General features: G+C 43.6%; 1 protein-coding gene across 1 annotated transcript in view; it reads left to right on the top strand.

Annotated features, from left to right (window-relative positions):
* Window positions 1–1,238: 1,238 nt before the first annotated feature.
* PSD2 (pleckstrin and Sec7 domain containing 2) overlaps window positions 1,239–22,830 on the top strand; it is a 55,623-nt gene continuing 34,031 nt past the window's right edge. The window contains exons 1-4 of the mRNA XM_083748600.1: window positions 1,239–1,692; window positions 14,041–14,629; window positions 15,516–16,004; window positions 19,377–19,571. Coding sequence (XP_083604726.1) covers window positions 14,082–14,629; window positions 15,516–16,004; window positions 19,377–19,571 — 1,232 coding nt within the window. The 5' untranslated portion in view covers window positions 1,239–1,692; window positions 14,041–14,081. The remainder of the gene's footprint in view (window positions 1,693–14,040; window positions 14,630–15,515; window positions 16,005–19,376; window positions 19,572–22,830) is intronic.

Raw genomic sequence — 22,830 nt, 5'->3', positions numbered from 1 at the left:
TTTCTAGCGAGAGAAAAAATATCCATTGAGCAGTTGTTACGCATTCTTTCCTCAAATATATGAGAATGATTTTAATATAAACAGAATGCATGCTGCAACTTGAAAATGAGGAAATGAGGAAGAGAAAGTGCCAAGGCTGGAATGGAGGGCCGAAGGGTGGGGGGTAGGGTAGCTCACTGGGATGCATGTAGGGAGAGTGTCTCTCACTGCCTACTGCCACATGAAGTGGAAGGGGTTATTCATGCCTCCATTTGCCCCAAGAAAACCTGCAGTTAAGCATTGAATGGCTGTTGGGTTTTCTGCAGATTGCTGTTTGTTCCGATTAGCACTAAAGAGAGGTGTTCTGGGGGAAAGTGGTGGAGCAAAGGCAAAGCCACTCATGCCTAGAAAGTGCATGACAAGTAGAAAACCACTCGGACCCATGCTTTTTAGGCATGGGACAAGCAGCAGTTGGGACAAGCCCAAAGGCCTGGGAGGTACAGATAGGGTGACTTGGAAGCCTCTAAGACCTCTGATAACTCAAAGGTCACTTCAGATGATGATGATGATGAAGAAGAAGAAGAAGAAGAAGAAGAAGAAGAAGAAGAGACCATCTAAATGTTTCCACACATAACAAAATCTGCCCAAATTTACCCTATTCCTTAATATCCCATCCAGCTGAGCCAATTGACTTTGAGGTGGAGATAAGACAAAATGGAGCCATTGATAAAGAAATACCTTGAAGAAGCAACACTGTGTTTTGAAGTGTTTTGCTCCTCTGCTGTGCTCATGTTCAGGACCCTGTTCCTTTCTACCTCTTGGAAAAAGTCTTCTCCAGTCCAGCGTCACTCTCAGTGTGCACATTTCATGCATACTACAATGAACGCACAATTCACACAGTCTGGGATGCTTCCTGTGACTTCCTTTTCTCTTCCCTGTACTCAAGGTGAGGTAAAATATTAGCATGTGCAGATGAAAATGCACTGGACATGAATGTTCTGTGTTCAAAAACAGGTGAAAAGGTTCACAGTTCAGCTTACAAAGACAACCTAACAGGAAACAACAACACAAAGGGAGAACAAAGCCTTAAAAGCTAAATGAAAGCTTTCTTTTGTGGTTAGGGTGGGTAGGAACGAGGATGGACAGGCCATCTAAAGATATTCTTGGGAGTTTTATTGAGGTTGTTGGTTCGTATGCATCCCATTTTCTTAAAGACAGCCTGCCTGTTTGGCAGGGGTTTCCAAGGTCCAGTTTCAATGTATCTGATTGGCTAGCAGAAGCAGAGCTAGCTCTCAGATCTTTGAGGAAAATGTTAAATATGCTTAGCAATTTGCTCACAGTGGCTGGAGCATCTTCTTTCTAAAGTGTTAGCTGGCCTTTCGGCAGACATTCACCCAAAGGCTCGAGCATCAGGTCTCTCCCCTGCTCTTTCGCTGAAGGCAGGCTCCATCATTCCTGCTCAGGCTCCTCTCTCGACCCCCTCCTCTTTCTCCCCTCCCTTCTTTCCTGCAACCTGCTTCCTAGCAATCTTTTGACACCTGAAGGAAAGCTGGGGAGGCGTAACCCATTGCAAGTGGCGAGGGGGGAGACAATAAAGGGAAGTCTGAGAAGGCATGGGGCTGGAATGTCTCCTTATATGTAGCTGCTGGCGGTTTTGCATGGATTGTTGAGGGAAAAACAAGCTGCACTTGTGAGGGAAACCTTTTAGCTCTGGTAAGTAGAATCACAGTGTGTTCATTTTCATCCTATATCCATGCATCTCTGTGGCATCCTATGCAATATTGTTCTTGGAATGGCATTTTGTTAGTGTTATGGTCATTCATATGTGATGTATTAGCTTAAAGCTGCAATCACTAGGATTTGATTTATCTAGTTTGCATCCTTGGGTCCTGAGGTAAGCATTTCCTGAGTGTGTTCCTAGAGAGAGAATGTGGAATGTGAAGATTATTGTCCTAATCAAGCACAATTGTATTTCATTCTAATTGATTTCACAATCCTTGAATCATCCAGGGATGAGATTAATTATTATTTATATATCTGAATTCTGGGAAGGAAGCCTGGAAATTATGTTCATGTAATTATGTGGCTGCTTAGCGCACTCTGTCCTCAAAGACTCTGGGTGGGTAACAATTAGAAACACACAATCAAATCACTTTAGCAGCTTTGGTTTTTTTTAAAACACCCACACCCAATAAATCTTAAGTTACCAGCCATCATGAATAGGACTGTCTTCCTTTACAAGAACTCTGATGCATTCTGTATTTTATAGCACAACTGTATTTCAGCATCAGTTCAGTAGTATAGCATCCAAATTACATGGTTGTCATGGAGATGTGCAGGGAAGGTGAAGCAATATGACTGCAGCTGGACCATGGAAGATTCTGATGCTGCACCCTGATCTGTGGTAGTGGAGTGTGTGTGTGTGTGTGTGTGTGTGTGTGTGATGTTTTAGTCTAGTGCATTAAAAAAGGCTGTGCTAAGTTACAGGTTCCCCCCACTTTAGAAAGATCCACTGCAATTTTACAAGATTTAAAAGGTTAAGACCTTAAATGGATGTGGCTGCTTTGACATCCCATCATAATTTTAATTGCTACATTAACATTTACATCTGGCTGTTATTTTTTTGTCAGACTGGAAATGGAGATGACACAGGAAGGGCAGTTCTGCAGCTATAGGGGTGTATTCAAATACATCTTAAAGAGATGTCTCTACAAGCAGCAATGCAGTTGTATTATTTTGTAACAAAAGAATATTTTAATTGCTTTAGCCATACTTGAGTCCAATTCCACCCACCCACCCTTCTCTGAATCTTAACACTACAGATTCAGTATCTGCTCGTTTCACCTTTACAAACCAGACTGTGACATTTTGCAAGTGGTAAAAGGAAATGTGTCAGCTACTGAAGGAAATGAATAATGTATACGGCAGAATTTCTCCTCCCTAAGGCAAAATGCGCTACAAAGGATTTTTCCTGAAAACTGTATTCATGTTGTTGAAGAAATGCATTCAGTTTCATGTCACAGACATGTTATGCTTCTGTTGTAGCTGGAACTCCACCAGACTCCTCTTTATATAGGCACACAAATTTTGCCTATGATTTAATCTGGTCTCATTATGTGCTCATACAATGAATGTGTAATTTGAAGGCATCTGAGAAATGCAGTAGGAAGGCATCTCCATTGTCTCTGTAAAATACAATTTCAGCCTTTATTTTTAATGTTTCTATCCTGTCAGCAGCATGTCAAATACAAAGGATTGTGTTAGGAAGGAAATTTTAATGTAAGTAATATCTGCAAGACTAGGAAAAATAATTTGCTAGCAGACCCCTGAGTTGTGGCCAAGCAATCCACCTAAGATGGTGTTTTATGTTTTCATGATGGGTCAGGTGCCAATCTGCACTCTAGCTGGATACTAGTTGAGTATGTGAACAGGATTCATTCAGAGATGAGGCTGATCACGTATGTGCTTGACCCTTGTCCCTCCAAATCAATAAATTAAGATAACCTGGTTGGGCCTGTCTACATGGACAGCAATACCTTCAGCTGTACTGAAACAAGCAGCAGTACACACTCTGTGGAAAAATTACCTTGGACCTCTCTGACTCCCCATCTCAAATTTTCCATCTAGATCTCTTTCCGTGGTTTCTGGCCCAGTTGTGGGTCAACATTAGCCTTGGGGACAATTGCATCAGGAGACAGAGAGAGTGAGTGTGACTCCGCTCAGCCTTTTTTCAGATCATCCAGACAAAACCACTTAGTGAAATTATTCAGATATTTGGACTGATCAGCATGCAGCAACGCCAGCTTGCCTTCGTGACCCTGGGTCCCCAGGGCCACACCCCGTGGGGACAAGTGTGGTGATGTCAGCACACCCGGCGGTGTGCAGGAGTGACGTCAGCACCCACCCACCCCATGCCACCAGGTGTGCTCATGTCAGACACGTGTGCCCTGGGCACATGCTGCCATAATTTGTTGGTGCCCAGCTCCCTCAGCAGGAATTTTGTGGTGTCTAGAGCACCCAGGGCCCTTCTGGATCCGGCACTTATGTCAGCATGTTAGTGATAGTCAACTGTACCTCATATTTATAAGATTATAGGGAAGTGGTAGAAACTTGGAACAGTGAGGGACTGGATATGGGTGATCAAAGTGAAACTTAATCCAGTTAAGATAGAAACACTCTTGTTACGAGTTGGTCCAGAGATAGGTCTATAGCCTGCGCTCTCCCTGAAGATGCAGGTTTGCAGCTTGGGTACTCTTGGATCTGACACTGCTTTTGGTTGATCAGCTTCAGCTAGCTGTATTATATTCTGGAGAAAACAGACCTGCCTATATCCATCTAAGTTTAAGTAACCTCTAGCCTGGAATACTGTAAAATATTCTCCCTAGTGTTGCATTTGAGAAGTGTCTGGAAACTTCTACTGGTGCACAATGCCACTGGTAGATTTTCTGGTGTTGGCTAGATGGAGCGTATTACTCTGAGTATCTTTGATCTCCATTGGCTACCCACCCATCTGTTTCTGGCCTCAATTAAAGGTGCCAGTTCTTACCTTTGAAACCCTAAATAGTTTGGGGGTTTAGGTATCTGAAGGCCTTCTTCTTCCCTAAGGCCCACCCTCCACTCCATGCACTCTGAGCAACAGAAGAGAGCCTGCTCCAGCTTCTGCCATTGATTCAGGTGCAGTAGATGCGCAGAAGGAGCAGGGCCTTTTCAGTCATGGCCTTATCTCCAGTTTAATTTTTCTGCCAAGTCAAGACATTGCATTTTTAGACACTGACTGGTCTACATTATCCACTTGCACCACTATGCTCACTATGTTGTTGATGCAATGGTTGTTTTGATTATTTAGTGCTGCACATGTCTTGATTTTCCTGGACATTGCCAGGATTTCAAAGTTGGAATTGACGTCTAAAAAAAAGGCCAACAACGTCCGCGGTGTCCTGGTTAATCCTTTTTTTAAATATGGCAACCATACTGTCTTTTCATTGTTAGCCATTTTTTATTTTAAAAAAGGAAAGAAAGGCGAGAAACATTTAAATGGATGTATAAATAAATGTGAAACAAAAGAATTAGGGCTACCATTGTGCCCCATCCTGTAGGGGCTGCCAGTAGCCCAGAAACAGAAAGAGAGGTGAAGGGAGACCTCAGCAGAGCCAGATCTTTTCCTCTCACCTTGCCAGCATCCTTCTGCCCTGGTGCCCCTCATGTCGCTCAAGGGGTTGAGGTGCCACTAATAGAGTGGGTGAGGGACAAAGACTCAGGGCCACCAGCTACAGCTCAGCTGCTCACATTCTGCAGTGAGAGGGAGTCTCCCTACAGAGAATCTGGGCCAACATGGTCCAGGGCTTGTTTCATCCTTCTTTTTTTTAAAGATATTTATTAAGATTTTACAAACAGAGAAAATTACAATATAAGAAAAGAAAAATAAAATGAAAAAGAAAAAAGATACAAAAATACAAAGAAAGGTACAAAATATGTGAAAAAACAATTAAAAAACAAATCAATCTTTTCGTGTCTTATATTTCAATTACTCGTTTCCTGACCTCCTCACACCTCCCTTTTTTGTATTCCAGTTCACCATCCTTCCCTCCTTGTAGAGGATTTGGTTTTCATCTCTCCTAGGAATGGATTTGTTTCATTTCCCCTCTCACTAAATTGTAAAAATCCCATGGAAAGGGAGGCGTCACCGAAAGCACCCCTCCACCCTTATACTGCTGCATTGGTTGAAGGCTGGATTTTCCCCTCCTAACCTTTTTTGGCCTGAAGGCCACTGTTACCAATCCTCTGGGAGCCCTTAAGATTTAAAGGCACAGGAGCCATCTATGGGCATCCACGGCATTCCTGCCTGAACCCTCCTCCTGTTTCCAGGCGTCATATGAAGTTTGCTGCCAGAGCAACCATTCTTTAACTTCCTGACATGACCCATCCCTTTCAATGGATAATTATACTTGGAACTGCATTCCAAATTACATTTAATTTAGAAGAGCTCCACAAAGCTCAGTCATTTCCAGCCACTTTGTTTCTTGGCTTGGAACTGAGAGCCTCCATTGCTGGGAAGCCTTGACCACAAAATGCAACTTGGTTCATTCATCACCTTGCATAAATGGACATGTGACTTAGCTTGGCTTTGTGATTCCATGTAAGAATGATATTCAATAAACTGCACCTCTCCTTTCTCTTTCTTAATTTTATCTCTATTCACACATCTCAGCTATTCACAACTAGACTTCCCGCATAACAATGCTGCATAATTGCTAAGAATAGGCCTGAGCTTTTTCAGATATGTGCCATGAGGTGGTGCCAGCGCTGGCCCACTGGGGTCTCATGGGCTCTGCACACCCCCCCCCCCAGCAAAATTCAGAGCAGGCCCCTCCCCAACCTTGCAACAGCCTTTGATTCCCATTTCAACTGTTGAGTAAGGCTGATTTGATTCCCCAACTTGTTCCCAGTGTAGAGTGTCACTTCTCCCTTGTTCCTGATGCAAAACTTTATCCCCTCCTTATTCCTATGTAGATCTTCACTCACCACTTCTTCCTGTGGGGAGGGGCACCATTTTGTGATTCACCTCAGATGACTTGGGCCAGTCCTGGATGGGGCACCCCCTGCTGTGGTGAGCCAGTGTCCCCATCTAACAGCATTCAGTCCAGCCTTACTTAAGAGTACAAGCTATGACCTGGAAAGTCCTTGGTTCAAACATCACCTCAGCTGCAGTCCCGCCATAGGTGCCAACTCCACAGAGCTGAGGTGTCTTCGCCCCCCCCCCCAATCTTGAGGGGCTGGGGTTGCACACATGGTGCCCCCCAATGTTGTCTCTGAGGCCTGCTAGGTAGCCATAGCCAAGCTATGACTCACTGAGCTGTAGAAACTCCCTTCCTTACTTCAAATACTCATCATTGTATCTCTGCAATCAGAAGCCATTGCTTGCCTTTAAAGTTGTGCAGGAGACTATGGGCTTCTCTGCATTTGAGCATCATTTAGCTGTTAATCCACTTTCCCTCCATTTCAATTAGACCCAAGAAGTGTGCAAAAGATTTGCTTGTGCTGTTTTCTGGTTTTGTGCAAATCTGAGAGATCAAAGAAAACAGAAAAGCTTCACCATTCTAGAGTGCACTGAAAATAGTTACAACCTGGAAAAGAAATACAATCATTGAGGAAGTAGTGGGCATGGAAAGGGGACAATTGAGCCACCTGCCCAAAAACCTCAAAATGCCGTGTCTGCAACTCCATATGGAGCAGTTTGGAGCCTGATTTCCCCCAACTTATTTTATTTGGGACCCCAGCCTGAAACCCTGGAAAGCTTTTTGCTGGTCAGTGTAGATAAATAATACTGAGCTAAAGGGACGCAGGTGGCGCTGTGGGTAAAAGCCTCAGCGCCTAGGGCTTGCCGATTGAAAGGTCGGCGGTTCGAATCCCCGCAGCGGGGTGCGCTCCCGTTGCTCGTTCCCAGCGCCTGCCAACCTAGCAGTTCGAAAGCACCTCCGGGTGCAAGTAGATAAATAGGGACCGCTTACCAGCGGGAAGGTAAACGGCGTTTCCGTGTGCGGCTCTGGCTCGCCAGAGCAGCGATGTCACGCTGGCCACGTGACCCGGAAGTGTCTCCGGACAGCGCTGGCCCCTGGCCTCTTGAGTGAGATGGGCGCACAACCCCAGAGTCTGGCAAGACTGGCCCGTACGGGCAGGGGTACCTTTACCTTTACCTAAATGAGCCAATGGCCCAATTGAGTAGAAGTCAATACCTTTTATTAAAGTGTTTCTAGGACAGGGATGGGGAATTGTTGATCTCCTATATGTTGTTGGACTCCCAGCTTCCATCAACCCCCGCCAGTGTGTACAATGGTCAGGATGATGGGAGTTGCAGTCCACCATCTGGAAGGTCACAAACTCCCCATCTTTGCTCTAAGGAGTATTTTGCAAAGGAGCCATGAGTGGTTTCTCTGCAACAGCAATTCTTGAATGCTACCACTAACTACTGTACACACTTTGCAGTGATAGCATGTTTATTAACAGTGCAGGTCCTGTAAAGGAACTGAAAATAGGGTTGCCGAATTTCAAACAGTGAAAAGTTGTTGAGCAGTGTTCCTGATATGTCTGGGAAATTCCAGATGTATGGCTACCCTAAACTGAAAAGTCTTTTTCTGATGGAAGTAGGCGTCTGAAACCAGGAAAATTTAGTTTTAAGTTACTAAGCACCACTGAATATCTTAGCTGTATGTGATCTAAGGGATGGAAGAGAAGAAGAGAAAAAGAAGAGTTTGGATTTGATATCCCGGTTTATCACTACCTGAAGGAGTCTCAAAGCGGCTAACATTCTCCTTTCCCTTCCTCCCCCACAACAAACACTCTGTGAGGTGAATGGGGCTGAGAGACTTCAGAGAAGTGTGACTGGCCCAAGGTCACCCAGCAGCTGCATGTGGAGGAGCGGAGACGCGAACCCGGTTCACCAGATTACGAGTCCACCTCTCTTAACCACTACACCACACTGGCTCTCTCAGTAATAGGATCTGGGGGATAAGTAGTCACTGAATCCATGGAGTATGTACCCCTGGAACAAAGTGGTGGAAGAGTAGCTAGAAGACAACAAAACAAGGGAAGCAGACAGGGATTTGAAGATAGAAAGGGCTAAAGAGGAAGGATTCAAGGAGAGGAACCTCCCAGAGCAACACAAAAAATGAAGGTGGATAAAAAGCTATGAATATCTCTGTAAGGGGACTGTGAATATCTCACACCGCTTCTTCCTTTTACATCTGGGCCTACAAAGAGGGACGGGAAACAACCCAATCTATTTTAACAATTGCCTCTGATTGCCAGAATGCAACAACTCAGCTAGCAAGTACAAAAAGAATCTCTTTGACATAGATGGAAAGACAAAGGACATTAAGATGTCCAAGGTCAGACATAGCAATTTTATGACAAGAAATTGTTCTGAAACTGATGGCCTCTCCCCCCACCCTATAGGCATTGACTGGATTTTAAAATAAATATTTTGCCAATAGGGATCTTTGAAAATTGTAAGTTGGTATGTGTGAAAGTAGCTACCACACATAGCTAATCCTTCACCCACTTGCCTCTTCCAGGCGTCCATGATTTATTAGTTAGGGAATATTTACAGCAGGACAGCATACCCTCCAAGTGTCGTATTTTCTAGGGACAGTCCTGGAATTATGAAAGCCACCCCAGCTTCTGATTTGATCCTGGAATGTCCCCATTTCTCCCACCAGTGCCACTGAGCCCAGGGAGGAGGAGAGGCTGGAGCTGGTCCTGAGCAGCGGCAGCAGTGGCAGCGGTGAGAGAGCGTCCCATGGCCACACTGCCGGCCTCCTCCCTTGGGCAGCTTGTAGCAGCGCTGGAGAATGGACAAGGAGGATGAGAGATATTGGAATTACGTGGTGAGGAGGGGGAAGAAGAAACTAAACAGGAGACCCAAGAAATAAGGCAAAAAATAGAACAAGTGGACTGCGATCATGAACTGGGAGTGGTTGTGGATGACTCGATGGAGGTGCCAGAAAGTTCTGTTGCGGGGGGGGACTTCCAGCAGAGAGGAATGGGCGGCCAGCATGAGCAATGGAGCGAGAGAGAAATAGCTCTATGGAAGTGCTCGGTTTGGCTAAACTGGCGTGGGAGATCTTGGCATGGAAGAGTTTCCTGAAACTGTTGACAACACAAGTTATGTTTCCCTAGGAGGGTAACTTTGAGTTGTTATAGATGACTGTCAGACAGGGAAGCAGGAATTCCTTTTCCTTTTTATATATTTTAGTATCTTTTATATCAAGATTCCTTTATTACGAATCAAGGAGGGCACACACAGGAAGGGGACATGTGGAGGTGGGAGGTACCTGCAGGAAAGGCAGGGCAGGAAGGATCTCTCAGAGGGGGAGACTGGGAGAAGAGGGGGGCACCCTGGTGAGAACTGGGGGGAATCTGCCTTGCTATATGTGGATACATGATATGATATGCACAACATGCATGTGATAAACTGTCTTTTAAGTTAGTCCTTCTCTATTCTTTTCTCTTTTTCTTTCCTCTATACAATTGTGTTTCATATTTTATTATAAATGACTTTGAGTTTTATTGTTTAATGTTTTAAAAAAACTTTTAATAAAATTGTTATTAAAAATAGCTCGTGTGTCACAGGGGAGCCAGCAGTGCATGTGTATATTTAATTGTTTTTAAATTATTGTTTTCCCCCTAAGTTTTTAGCTACTCTTATTTTATCTGTAAGCTACCTTGGAGTCCTGTCAGGGAAGGAAGGAAGGAATGTAATAGTAGTAGTAATGATAATAATAATAATAATAATAATAATAATAATAATAATAATAAATCATCCCAAATAATCTTCAATAGGTATTTCTGTTCTCTGAGTAATCCCCATTGATTTTGTGCCTATGGATTCTACTTTGCTTCTGTTGATGATGTTGTCCTTTCTAGCAAGGAACAAATGATATTCCATTGCCAGAAGAAGGAGAATTTAAGGGCTTGATGCAGAAGTCTTTGAAAGAAAGGCTTTGACTGTCCTTGCAGCCTCCTTCTATTTCACTGCTAACAAGATCAGAACCAGTTGCAGTGGCAATTCAAAGTCATCCCTGCCCCCTGCTTTAGTGCAACATCCAGACCAGCAGTGGGAATCCTTCCAATAGCACAGCAATAAAATTACCAAGTAAATCCTTTTTGCTGCCTATTCAGTTTTAATGAAAAACTGGTCTGGTACCAAATCAGGCTCCTAAAGCAACTACAGTCTTGTTTCCAATTACAAGCAAAGCAAGGCCAAATTCTTGCTTCTTTGGTGGACGTTCTTGCCATGTCCTGATCACAATAATGAAAAAGTAGCAGAGCTGACCCAATTTGACCACAAGGCAAAACGGGGAAGGGAAGAACTGGTAGAAATGTTCTGGAATACTTTCTTGTGGGAGTTGCCATGTTATTGATGTGCAACAATCTTTTACACAGGAGAAAAATAAGATACAGCAAAGAACATAGCAGATAATAGATATAGATCAACAGGTGATTTGTTGTGGATGAAGTGTATGTTAGACAAAAGTTGTGTTGGGCCAGTAAAGAAAAAAATGTAAGACCTTTTACTAGGGTTGACAAAAATACACAAATTAGTGAAAACGATTTATAATATTGTTCTTGAGAACTCTTGTTTAGATGTTCAAGTGTCTCTGTGTTTGAAAATTGGAGACAAAGAAAAACACCAAACTCTGTAGTTTATAACAGTACTGATATAAAACCAATATATCATGTTCAGGTGACAAAATGTATGACAATCTTAGAAGATTTGGAGCATAATCAACGTGAGGAAGATTCTGATGAAACACAAACAGTTCAGTTTCCAGCATGTTGAAGTTGAAATTCCTGCATTGTGCTAGATGACCCTCAGAGTCCCTTCCAACTCTACAATTATAGGGTTCTATGAGATGCGACACAGGTGGCGCTGTGGGTTGAACCACAGAGCCTAGGGCTTGCCGATCAGAAGGTCGGCGGTTCGAATCCCTGTGATGGGGTGAGCTCCCGTTGCTCGGTCCCAGCTCCTGCCAACCTAGCAGTTCGAAAGCACACCAGTGCAAGTAGATAAATAGGTACCACTCTGGTGGGAAGGTAAACGGCGTTTCCGTGCGCTACTCTGGTTCGCCAGAAGCGGCTTAGTCATGCTGGCCACATGACCCAGAAGCTGTACGCCGGCTCCCTCGGCCAATAAAGTGAGATGAGAGCTGCAACTCCAGAGTCGGCCACGACTGGACCTAATGGTCAGGGGTACCTTTACCTTATGAGATGGTGATAAACCCATCCTTCTTTTGAGGCAAGCTGAAAGTGAGGACATGAGGAGCAACTATGTTCCATAAATTTGTAGGAAGAGATGTTGCTTTAAAATGAATGAATAGGCCTAGCTACCAAACTAAACTACTCCCTCCATTTCCATTTCCATTTCCATCTCCTTGATGACATTGCCCTCACCTATGACAGCCAGGCATAAAAGTAGGGATGTTATGTTCATTCAAACAGGGCACTCAAAAAAAACCAGGGTGAAGGCAAGCACAGCTCTGTTCATGTAAATCTTGCCTCTACAGCCGCCATCCCCTTCACTGAGCCCCAAACTCAAAAACTGGATTGGTGGCAGATGCTTGCAAGCCCCAGCCTAGCATCTTTAGTCCTCTAAGCCCATCCCAGGGTCCTTGAAGTGCCCACTGCTACCTCTGCTGCCATCTGCCCCTGCCCCAAAGGTAAGTTGTTAGATTGGGGGGATGTTGGAAGAGAAGGTGGGAAAGGTGTCAGGTAAGTTGTAGCAGCTCAAACTGAGCACCTTCAAAAGATCAGCTTCTTTTGGAACAAACTACAGAATACTCATGAATCCCCAACATAAAGTCTTGGCTTTGCCTCTTATTTCTCAGTTTGTGTTGTGCCCCATATTCTCTCTATGGTTGTCACACCAGTTCTTTCTTACAGGAAGTTAATAATGTTCAATTCCAGCAGAAATCAGGCCTCACTCTGGCTGGATCTAGACACAACAAAAAAACCACGATTCTGTTAAACGTGTTGTAAACTTCTTAAAGGGAAATCCCATTGGCAAACGACGGGACTCCACAGTGCCATCTGGTGTCACAGTGTTGTAACTCATATAAAGCGCCTTTTCTTTTTTAGGGTAGCTGAGTCCTCTGTCTCTCAGCTGTCCAGCCTGCTGCCTGCTTCTAGTTCACACATCTCTACTCTAGCTTTGACAGTTGAGGGAGGGGCTCCCCCATTTGTCCTCTGGCAGAGAGCCATTTCTTTTGTTATTTAATGGCCCATGCTTAGGGGCCATTAGCAAGAAACTTGTATGCCTATTCCAGCAATTGGATCCTTGTTGGATATAAGACTCAGGCATACAGCCTACCCCCACCCCACCCCCCAAAAAACACCTCAAAACAGTATGTATACCAAAAGCATGGTCCTTCTTTTGGTTCCAGCCAGTAAAAGCCCTCCTTGAATCTAAATGAAATTTCCTCATTACACACCAGTAAATTCGCATTTCCAATCACCCCACTGGCGTGATACATCTCAGCAGTATTCATGGGAAGCCAAAGGTGTTACTCTTGCACTGAGAAAGATATTTATAACTAACTTGTCAGCAGGAACAAAACTGCAAATTTGCACATTTTTGCTGTAGTTTAAGGTGTTACGGAAATTACAAATATTCTCTCATATGCCGAAACTATAAACGCTGCCAGAGACTTATCTATATTTCAGAGTGGAATTGCTATAATCTGCCTTGAGTCTTTAGGGCAGGAGGTGCTGTAAATAAAGAATTCCACTTTATAACTGCAAGGGAAGAAGAAGAAGAAGAAGAAGAAGAAGAAGAAGAAGAAGAAGAAGAGGAGTTTGGATTTTGCCACACATGATACGTAATAGTCTGCATGCTCTCTAGTTGTCATCATTTCCCAGTTCATGGTTAAGAAGAGCCCACACAGTTCAGTTCAAAGCATAAGGTGTGGAACAGCCTCCCATCAGATGTCAAGGAGATAAAGAGCTTTTAGAAGACATCTGAAGTTGGGAGGTTTTTAATGTTTGACATTTTACTATGTTTTTATATGTGCTGTAAGCTGTCCAGAGTGGCTGGACACACTAACACACTAACATAAGAGATGCTAGTGCATTATGAACTATTCTACTAAGTACAATTCTCTGGTCGTAGAAGTAAAGCTGTTGTGATCCAGATATACAGAGTGATCCACTAGCACTTTACCATGCTAGCTCACCATGCTTTAGCAACACCACATAATGTGATACTTTCAGCTGAATGATTTATATAGGACCACCAATGGACAAGGCACTTTACACAGTATGATGCTTTTGTTTAAAGGCTTAGGAGTTAGGGGAGCAATGGACTCAGGGGCAGGAAGGGAGAGAAAGGTGGACATGTGCCAATGCAGTGCTTGGTGCTTGGGTTTTCTTTTGGCTGGAGATGCCAGGTTTTAATAAGCCTTATCATCATTTAACTGTCATTTAATTTTAAAGATTAATCAGTTGAGATTCTGATATTCTGATATTCTCTCTCTCTCTCTCTCTCTCTCTCTCTCTCTCTCTTTGTAGGCAATATTCAAATCAACGAGCCAAGCCCAAACCAACAGAACATGAATGGAAATATTCCATTTTCACAGTCACCAGCGGCATATAATGAGCCACATACCTCAAGCATGCAGCTAGCCACAGTCCTCTCGAATGAGAGCAAGTGGCCGACAGAGCCAGCAGAAACCCCTGGCATCACTTCCAGCGTCCGGAACAATGCTGACGAGCCACCCAGATCAATGTACAAAGGCACAGATCAGGGTTCCTGTGTGGAGAATGCAACCCAACATCAGGGAGCAGCAGCAGACACAAGGAGGGAGAAGGCTCTGCAGCAGGGAGGGGGACAGCAAGAACAGTCAGGAAGTGCCAGGGACAGTATCAGCAGCCTGGTGCTGACAAATGGGTTACACACAGAGTCTGAGTCTGGAGAACAGAGAGATTTTGACAGCAAGGGGGAAGCTCTGACACAGACTCAAACCACTGTGAGGACTGGTGCTGCTGCTTTGGAAAAGAACACGTTGCTATTCAGCGAGACACTCAGCAATGCAGGGTTGCATCTACAGCAGGATGTTGCAGAGCTGTTTGATCCGGAGGATGGAGAAGAACAGATAAGGTAACAGAAATGTAGTCCATTCATTTGATACTCAGATTAGTGTGTATGCCTTTGAGTTTCTCCTGAAAGCTGCCTTAAGCTGGGACCTGGGTTTGGGAATGACACTACCAAAGAAACATTTTCAAGGCTGCCGTTGGCTCAGAGGGCGCCTTCCTTTGCTGCCCCTTTTGTTCCTCCTTTCCCCAGTGTGTCAGCTTTTTATTTAAAGGGCTGGTACTCCAACTTGGAGCCACCCCCTGGGGTTGTGCCCTCTGCCTTCTCCAACAGGAATTCCTAGGGAAGTAAACTTCCTTGGGTGGGGGGTGGACTGATTCAGATTTCTCACCTGAATAGCCTGAGCCAGCCCCAGGGTTCTGTGACTGTGGAACCTCTTTGACACAAAATTCAGACACAAAGGAATTAATTATCAGAGGAGTTGTGCAGTATGTCTTGTATGTCAGAAGCTTCTTGCAGCCTTGCCCAAATGTTTCCCATTTTGGAGCCAGATTCTGTCTTCTTGGTTCTATTTATCATCCTTCTACTTACCAAAGAATTTATCATTCTTTGAAGTTCTCATTCCACCCCTTTCTCTGCTAAAGAAGCAAACTGCTTTTCTTGCTTTAAAAATTAACGCAAAAACATTTTGCCTCTTCAGCATGTAATGGAGGTGTCTAAGAAAATACCAGGCTGTTAGACATTTTCCGGTCTTAGAGAGCATCTTGCGCTACAGTGGTTGACTAGATTATTGCAAAAGTTATATGCTAGGATCAGGTGCAAAAGCTTTCCTATATTCTGTGATTTGCATCTCTACTCTTGAAACCCAATGCACAAATTATACTATCTCTGAAAAAAATGACATTCATTGAGTGCAACTTCTTTATTGTTGAGTGGTATGATTTCATTTCAGCTTCACTGGTGCAGAATGCAAGTTAAGTTGCAGTGATGATGACAGGGAAGATTTTGCATTCAAAGACATCAGGGACGGATTCAGTTCTACCTTTGAAAAAATTGTTGAATCTGACCTCATGAAGGGTACATACTATAGCAGTCTGAATTCCTTGGATGTGCTCTCACTGACAGATGAGACAGACAGCTGTGTTAGCTTTGAAGCTCCACTCACACCTCTTATTCAGCAAAGAACTAAGGAAAGCTCTGAACTTTTAGAACAGAAACTCCTTGCTCACGGGAAGGAAGTCCTGGAGCCCACAAGAACAGACAAGCAGGAAGACGCAATGGCCGGGGTGATAGATGGTGACTCTGGGAGCCCCCTGAAGCATTCCATCACCAGCAGCCGGTCCGAAAATGTGCTGAGCAGGGTATCTCTGAAAAACATCCCAAATGGGTACCACATGGAGAGACCAGAGGAAGATGCCACAAGGCTTATTAATTCAATCAGGTAAAACGATCCTCTTATACTAACAGCTGTCAATAAGCTGGATATTTGCCGTTGATTAACTATGCTGTTTCAACCAATTATTCATTAATGAATCGCTTGAAAACTCAGCTTTATTTCATATTTTTGATGTTGTTGTTGCAGTGTTTATAGAGCTGCGGGCTTTAATTAGTCCAGTTAGTAGATCAATCTATGAAAGTGTAAGTTTATTAATTGTTGGATGCTAAATTTGATTGAAGAGGGTGATGCATAGATTTTGTTTATTAAATTGTTATCACATTTTCATAAGTATCTTCAGAAGACACTTGTACTGAGATTCTGATGACATGCAACTATATTCCTAATTAATATAACCCTAGTTAATGTATTAATTGGTTAAAGACAGATTATTAATTGTATTATTAATAATTAATTAATTGCATTATTAATAAACTGAAGTGGCAATCCTGTACCCACATACCTGGGAGCAAAGTCCATTAAACTTAATGGTACTTATTTCTGAATATAGGTTTGCACTTTAAATTGCATTAATTGGTCAACAACCCTAATAATTTATATATTGCCTCAGTGCTTAAGAAAGCAGGATCAGGAGGGAAGGCAGCATGCGACTCAAGGAGTTTACAGTCTTAGTTTTTACTATAGGAGAGAGAAGGAGGGAAGAGATAAATGATGGAAATATATTATCAGGGTTTCTTTCTATAGACTCCACTTCTTGTTCATTCAGCTTTAGAAAATGTTCTCTACCTTCAGGAATTCTGCTAGATGTGATATCAAATGTCTTAATTTGACCTGATGTGCAGGTTTTTAGGGAGTTAATGATTATCTAGTTTACTGTGGGCACCGATAGTTGCCAAGATCACTACAAGCAGGGAGGACAATCGTCATCGTTTTCTCCACTGCGAGATGAGCGCCGCACCCCATAATCGCTTTTGACTGGACTTAACTGTTCAGGGGTCCTTTCCCTTTTCACCTTACAATGCTTAGGAACGCCCCTTTTCTGAAGCTGTTTGTTTGCATTGGGAGGAAATCCCTCATCAGCCCCAGTCCACTTTGGCCAGGGGCTTCCTTTACACGCCACAGAGGGCCTGTCTTCTTTCTGCTGTCCAGAAGCAAGAAAGTCCCCAAGGCAGGGAAGTCACTGTTGCTTTCTCTCCGCATCGCCAGTCTACCACCAACCAACCCCCCCATTAGCACAATATCATTCCCTAGGTAATGCCGGGCTTGCTTTTATTAAGCCTTACTCCTTGATGCACTATGTACAAAGGAATTTTTTTAAGAGGCTTTCTTCTTGGTGACATAGGGACACCACTTCAGAATCAGGGACTATGACATGCTATGTCAGATATATGTTTGGTCACATAACTCCTTGGCCAGTTCTATATAGAGGTGAAAAAGCTTGATGGGTATGAAGTATATTGCAGATCTGGTGGGCTGGGAAGAGCAGGTCATGTCATGTTCCGTACAATTCATAGTCTAAAGTTGAAGAAATTACAACTGTAGCAGTGCTGAGAGGGCAGGTGGCTTGCAGTGGCAGAAGTCAGATTTTTACACACTGTGCTTCCATGATTTGATATTTGGAGCATTTCTAGCATTTGTGGGTCTTCTTATTTCATGGGCTGATTCTGTTCAGGCACACCATTGGTTTTGAAGCCAAAGGAGTTGCATATTGTGTGGGGTTTGGCCTAAAGGATGGGTGCCTAAAACCAACAGATGATGGCTGTGATTCTAGTATTAAATGATAGTAGCTATTGAATGGCAGCAAAAGTGTTAACTGCAAACATTTGTAACAACAGTTTGATTCCACTGAATAAAATAAAATAAATAAAATATGGAATATAAAATAAATTATATAAAATAGATAAAATATGGAATATTACAGTTCTATATAAGCTTATGAATTTATATAATGTAATCAAGATTACACAAGGAAAGAGAATTCTGGATACATCTTAAAAGGAAAGGTGTAGTTTTATTGCTACTGCAATAAGAGATATTTTTGAAATATAAGTTCTTATGGGATTTCATGTTAACTGCATTTTCTATTTCAAATGTTAATTAAAAATGTTAGTTTTCAGTAAACGACCATAAAGAGGCTACATCTTTATCTTATAGTAAAGTTAGATTGAAGTTCTTTAAGATAGGTACATTTTTTTCTTTTTTCATTTGCAAAATGCCATATATCGTAAAGGCGCTATAAGGCCAGTGCACAGTCGCAAGGCAGAAACCAGGTTAAATCCCAGATGTATGGAATAAATAAGATGAACGAAAAGGAGGACATATCTAAAAATGTGTCAAGTTCAGAGCACAGATTTCTAATCATAACAGCCTAAAAGAGCCTTAAACATTCAGCTCTAAAGGCTGCTTCTCAACATTGTCAGACTAGAATCTGTGCTCAGGTAGACCAGTGCAACATGTTTTGAGACAGTTGTGTTTCTGCTCTGCATGGAAGCGACAGCTCAGCCCGTTGCTGCTCATCCCTTTCCATGTATTTTAAGCAGTCGTTTATAAAAAAATATACTTGAGCGTTCCATACTCATAGTGCGTATGTTTTGTACCTGAAGGCAACCTGTTATGAGGTCAAAGTAGTATGAATCCTAACATATGTTAACTCTCGACAGCTGTCTTCATAATAAAACTATCCCATCAACTCATTAATCTGGAAGTCTTAATGGATGGTCTTTGGCTTCTTGAGAGATCACAGAAACAATGGTTACATATCATTTGAATTGTTTTGTACAGACTGAAGCTGTGCTCCTGACTTACCCCAAATCCTGGTATATTGTGAAGTGTGACCCCTGTATTCCAAACATCCTATATGTGGAATGCTGAGGTCCTCGGCAGACATTTTAAGACAGGGGGAAGGCAACCTAAGGCCCGGGGGCCAGATGCGGCCCATTCGCCTTCTCAATCCAGCCTGCGGACGGTCCAGGAATCAGCGTGTTTTTACATGAGTAGAATGTGTCCTTTTATTTAAAATGCATCTCTGGGTTATTTGTGGGGCATAGGAATTCATTCATTCCCCCCCCCCAAAAAAAATATAGTCCGGCCCACCACATGGTCTGAGGGACGGTGGACCGGCCCACGGCTGAATAAGGTTGCTGACCCATGTTTTAAGATAAGGCAGAAAAATCCTGTTTTGATGATCCGAACATGTAACATATGTAAGAAAAAATACATTTAAACCAGTGTCTGCCAATTGGCAGTGTCTGCCAATCTATTTGAACAACTTATCAATGTAAATTTGGGGCAAAAATATAGTACTTTGTAAAATCAACATGGTTTAATTGGTAGGGGTATTGTTGTGCCCGATAGCTCCACTACCCTGTTAAGCTTTTGCTTATTTAGCCGTGTGTTGTTGTTGTTTTGTCCTTGCAGTGATGCCAGCATAAAAGATGCCCTTTCTGACTCAGACTCTGATATGGGCAGCACAGAACAACTTGACCAGGGAAGCACAGACACCCTTGTCAATGGCTGCAAGGCAGACAACGCGGCTGCCAAGAGACTGGCCAAACGCCTGTATCACCTTGAAGGTTTCAAGCACTGTGACGTAGCCCGCCAGCTGGGAAAGAAGTAAGTGCCATCATCAAAGAACCAGGATAAGTGCAGAGCCAAAGGGGGAGGGGGTTTCTTTTCATGAAAGGGGTGCCCCCCCTTTACCGTAATTTGCCACAGAGTATGAAAACGTTTGCAAAGGTCTGGAAGTGAGAAGGAAGAGAGAACATGTCCCTGCTTTTGTCGCAATTGGAGCAACTCAGTTCCCTTACCCTGATCCAGTTGCACATAAAATGTGGATGGAGCTGCTCACTGAAGGAAATGCAACATGGGTGAAAAAGATCCCCATTTGATTGATCTGAATGTGCATCCTTACCCACCTTGTCCCAACTAGTCATGCCTACTAAATAGCCAATGCAGTGTGGCCAGAGTGGAAGAGAGACAGTATACTCAGAGCAGACCTACTGAAATTAATGGGCTTAACCGAGTCATGTTAAGAGAGCCAGTGTGGTGGGATGGTGAGAGTATTGGACGAGGATCTTGAAGAGCAGGGTTTGAATCTGCACTCAACCATGAAGTGCAGTAGGTGATCTTGGGCCAGTCACCACCTCCTATCCTAACCTACCTCGCAGGGCTGTTGTGAGGGTGCAATGGGGAGAAGAAGCATGTAAACCACCTTGAGATCCTTGGAAGATGAAGGTAATATATACATGCAATAAATTAACTAACTAACTAACTAACTAACTAAATAAATAAATGTTCATTAGTTTCAATGGATCTACTCTGTCAAAAAACACAGCCACCTCTGGTTGCAATGGGACATTGCCATGCTCTCTATGTGGTTTCTGAGTGGCCTTAGAAAAACTGTTTTGAAAAAATCACCCAAGCAGCAGCAGACTGGAGAAACAGTGTTTGAAAAAAGTGTGGAGAAACTTTGTTGAATTTATAACTTAAAAGGTTTCCCGCTAACATTTCTCCACCACCATTATTATCTAGACAATCTTCACAGTAAGTTTCCCCAAATTCAGTTCCTCCATGGAAAGCTTCACCCCTTTGCATCGGGTTTAATTGTGTCAGGGCTCACTCAAGGCTTTATCTTGGAATCTTTTCCATTTGAGGTCTTAGCCCTGGGACACTTGCATCGGCAGCTTTTCCCTGAGCACCAATAGAGTCAACTTCCACCAGCAGTAAACTATGGTCAGAGATTAGGGACAGAGTGTGTCTTTCAGGGCTTTGGGGGTGACTTCAAGGCTTGCTTCAGATCAGCACCGCTCCCGCCCTCTCTCTAATATTTCATTCTGTGGGGAAACTGAGCCCATGTTCCTTGTTGTACTTCTGCTCTTAAGGCTTGCTGTATGGTAAATCTGAAAAGGGTCAATAGTTCTTGTCCCCATCCCACAATATTAGCATTCACATTTAAATATATTTTGCACTCAAATGTATGTCTTGAAACTAAATGGGGCAGTTTCTCATCAGAACACTTATTTCTGAGAGAAGGGGCACATACTAATTTAAAGTCCCAAACAGCATGAAAATAGCTTTATTACAATGTCTCCCGAAGGGCACGTTGACCTCATTTGCTGAAAAAAGAGGGACCTGATTTTCGAAGTGACAGCTTTTCCTGACATTGTGTTCCTCCTTTCCATTTTTGTTTCTAGTTTAAAGAGAGGAAGGAGAGAGAAGATGGGTAAGAGGGCTAGGGAAGCATTCCCCAGAAACAAGCAAAGGATTGATGCTCAAAAAGGAATAGACATATGCTAGAGCCAGTTCAAGTCTTCAAATATAAACTCCACCTTTCTATACAGCTCTTCATCTGAGGATCACAGAGTGGTTTACCATATAAAAATGCAAAAATACACAACAGAGCAACAGGCAAACCCAATAACCTCCACAGTTTAATAGATTGTTTAAAACCAGCAGTGTGTCTTGGGCCCAGACTTGGCAGCCCATACAGTTGGAGCAGAAGCCGTCTTCCCTGATGAGCAACCTGGCTGCAGATTCCTACACCCGCTGAAGTTTCTGAACCAGCTTCAGAGGCAGTCCTACATATAACGTGTTGCAGTAATTTAATCTAGAGAGGCTACCAGAGCATAGACAGCAGACGTTAGGCTGTCCCTGTCCAGGTAGGGCTGTAGCAAGGCCACCAGCAATCAGTGCCACGGAGACCACCTGAGGCTCAAGCAACAGCAAAGGATCCTGAAGGACCCCCAAGCTGCATCCCCACTCCTTCAGGTCTAGGCAACTGCCCACTGATAGTGCCATAGTCTTAGTTGGATTCAGCTTCAGTTTGTTGGCTCTCTTCCAGTCCATTACCAAAGCAAGGCAACAGTCTAGCTCATCCACTGCCTCACCTGCAGATGTAAAGGAGAAGTATTATCACCAAGCCCAATACCCTGCAATGCAGGAATCTCATCTAAAGCATCCATGATAGATGGTCATCCAACCTCTGCTTAAAAACCTCCCAGGAAGGAGAGCCCACAATCTCCCAAGGGAGACCGTTCCACAGCTCTTGCTGTCAGAAAGCTCTTCCTGATGTTTTGTCAGAATCTCCTTTCTTGTAACTTGGAGCTGTTAGTTCGGCTTGCTCCTTTTTGATGTGACAGCCCTTGATATATTAGAAGATGGCTATCTTATATCCTCTTGGTCTCCACTTCTCCAGGCTAAACATACCCAATTCCCTCAACCGTTCCTTAGTTTCCAGAGCCTTTATTATCTTGGTCACCCTCCTCTACACATGTTCCAACTTGCCAATATCCATCTTAAATTGTGGGGCCTGAACTGGACACAGTACTCCAGGTGTGGTATAACCAAGGCAGGATAAAGGTAAAGGGACCCCTGACTGTTAGGTCCAGTCGTGGCCGACTCTGGGGTTGCAGCGCTCATCTCGCTTTATTGGCCGAGGGAGCTGGCGTACAGCTTCCAGGTCATTCTGGTGAACCAGAGCAGTGCACAGAAATGCCATTTACCTTCCCGCTGGAGCGGCACCTATTCATCTACTTGCACTTTGACGTGCTTTCAAACTGCTAGGTTGGCAGGGTCAGGGACTGAGCAATGGGAGCTCGCCCCATTGCGGGGATTCGAACTGCCAACCTTCTGATCGGCAAGCCCTAGGCTCTGTGGTTTAGACCACAGTGCCACCCGCGTCCCTTAAGGCAGGATAAAGCAGTACTATACTTCTGTTGATGCAGCCTAGAATAGCATTATCTTTTTTGCAGTTGCACTAAAAAAAATAATCAATTAAATTTTCCTCAGGGGGTCCCCACCCATTGGGCCTCCTGAGGTGAAACAGGACGGTTCTGCCTTCTCACCCCAGCCTCGCTTACTGGGGTCACACAGA

Source organism: Podarcis gaigeae (genome assembly GCF_964106915.1).
Source record: "Podarcis gaigeae genome assembly, chromosome: 7".
NCBI lineage: Eukaryota > Metazoa > Chordata > Lepidosauria > Squamata > Lacertidae > Podarcis > Podarcis gaigeae.
The sequence above is the reverse complement of the archived record's forward strand: the minus strand, read 5'-3'. Positions and strand labels throughout refer to the sequence as shown.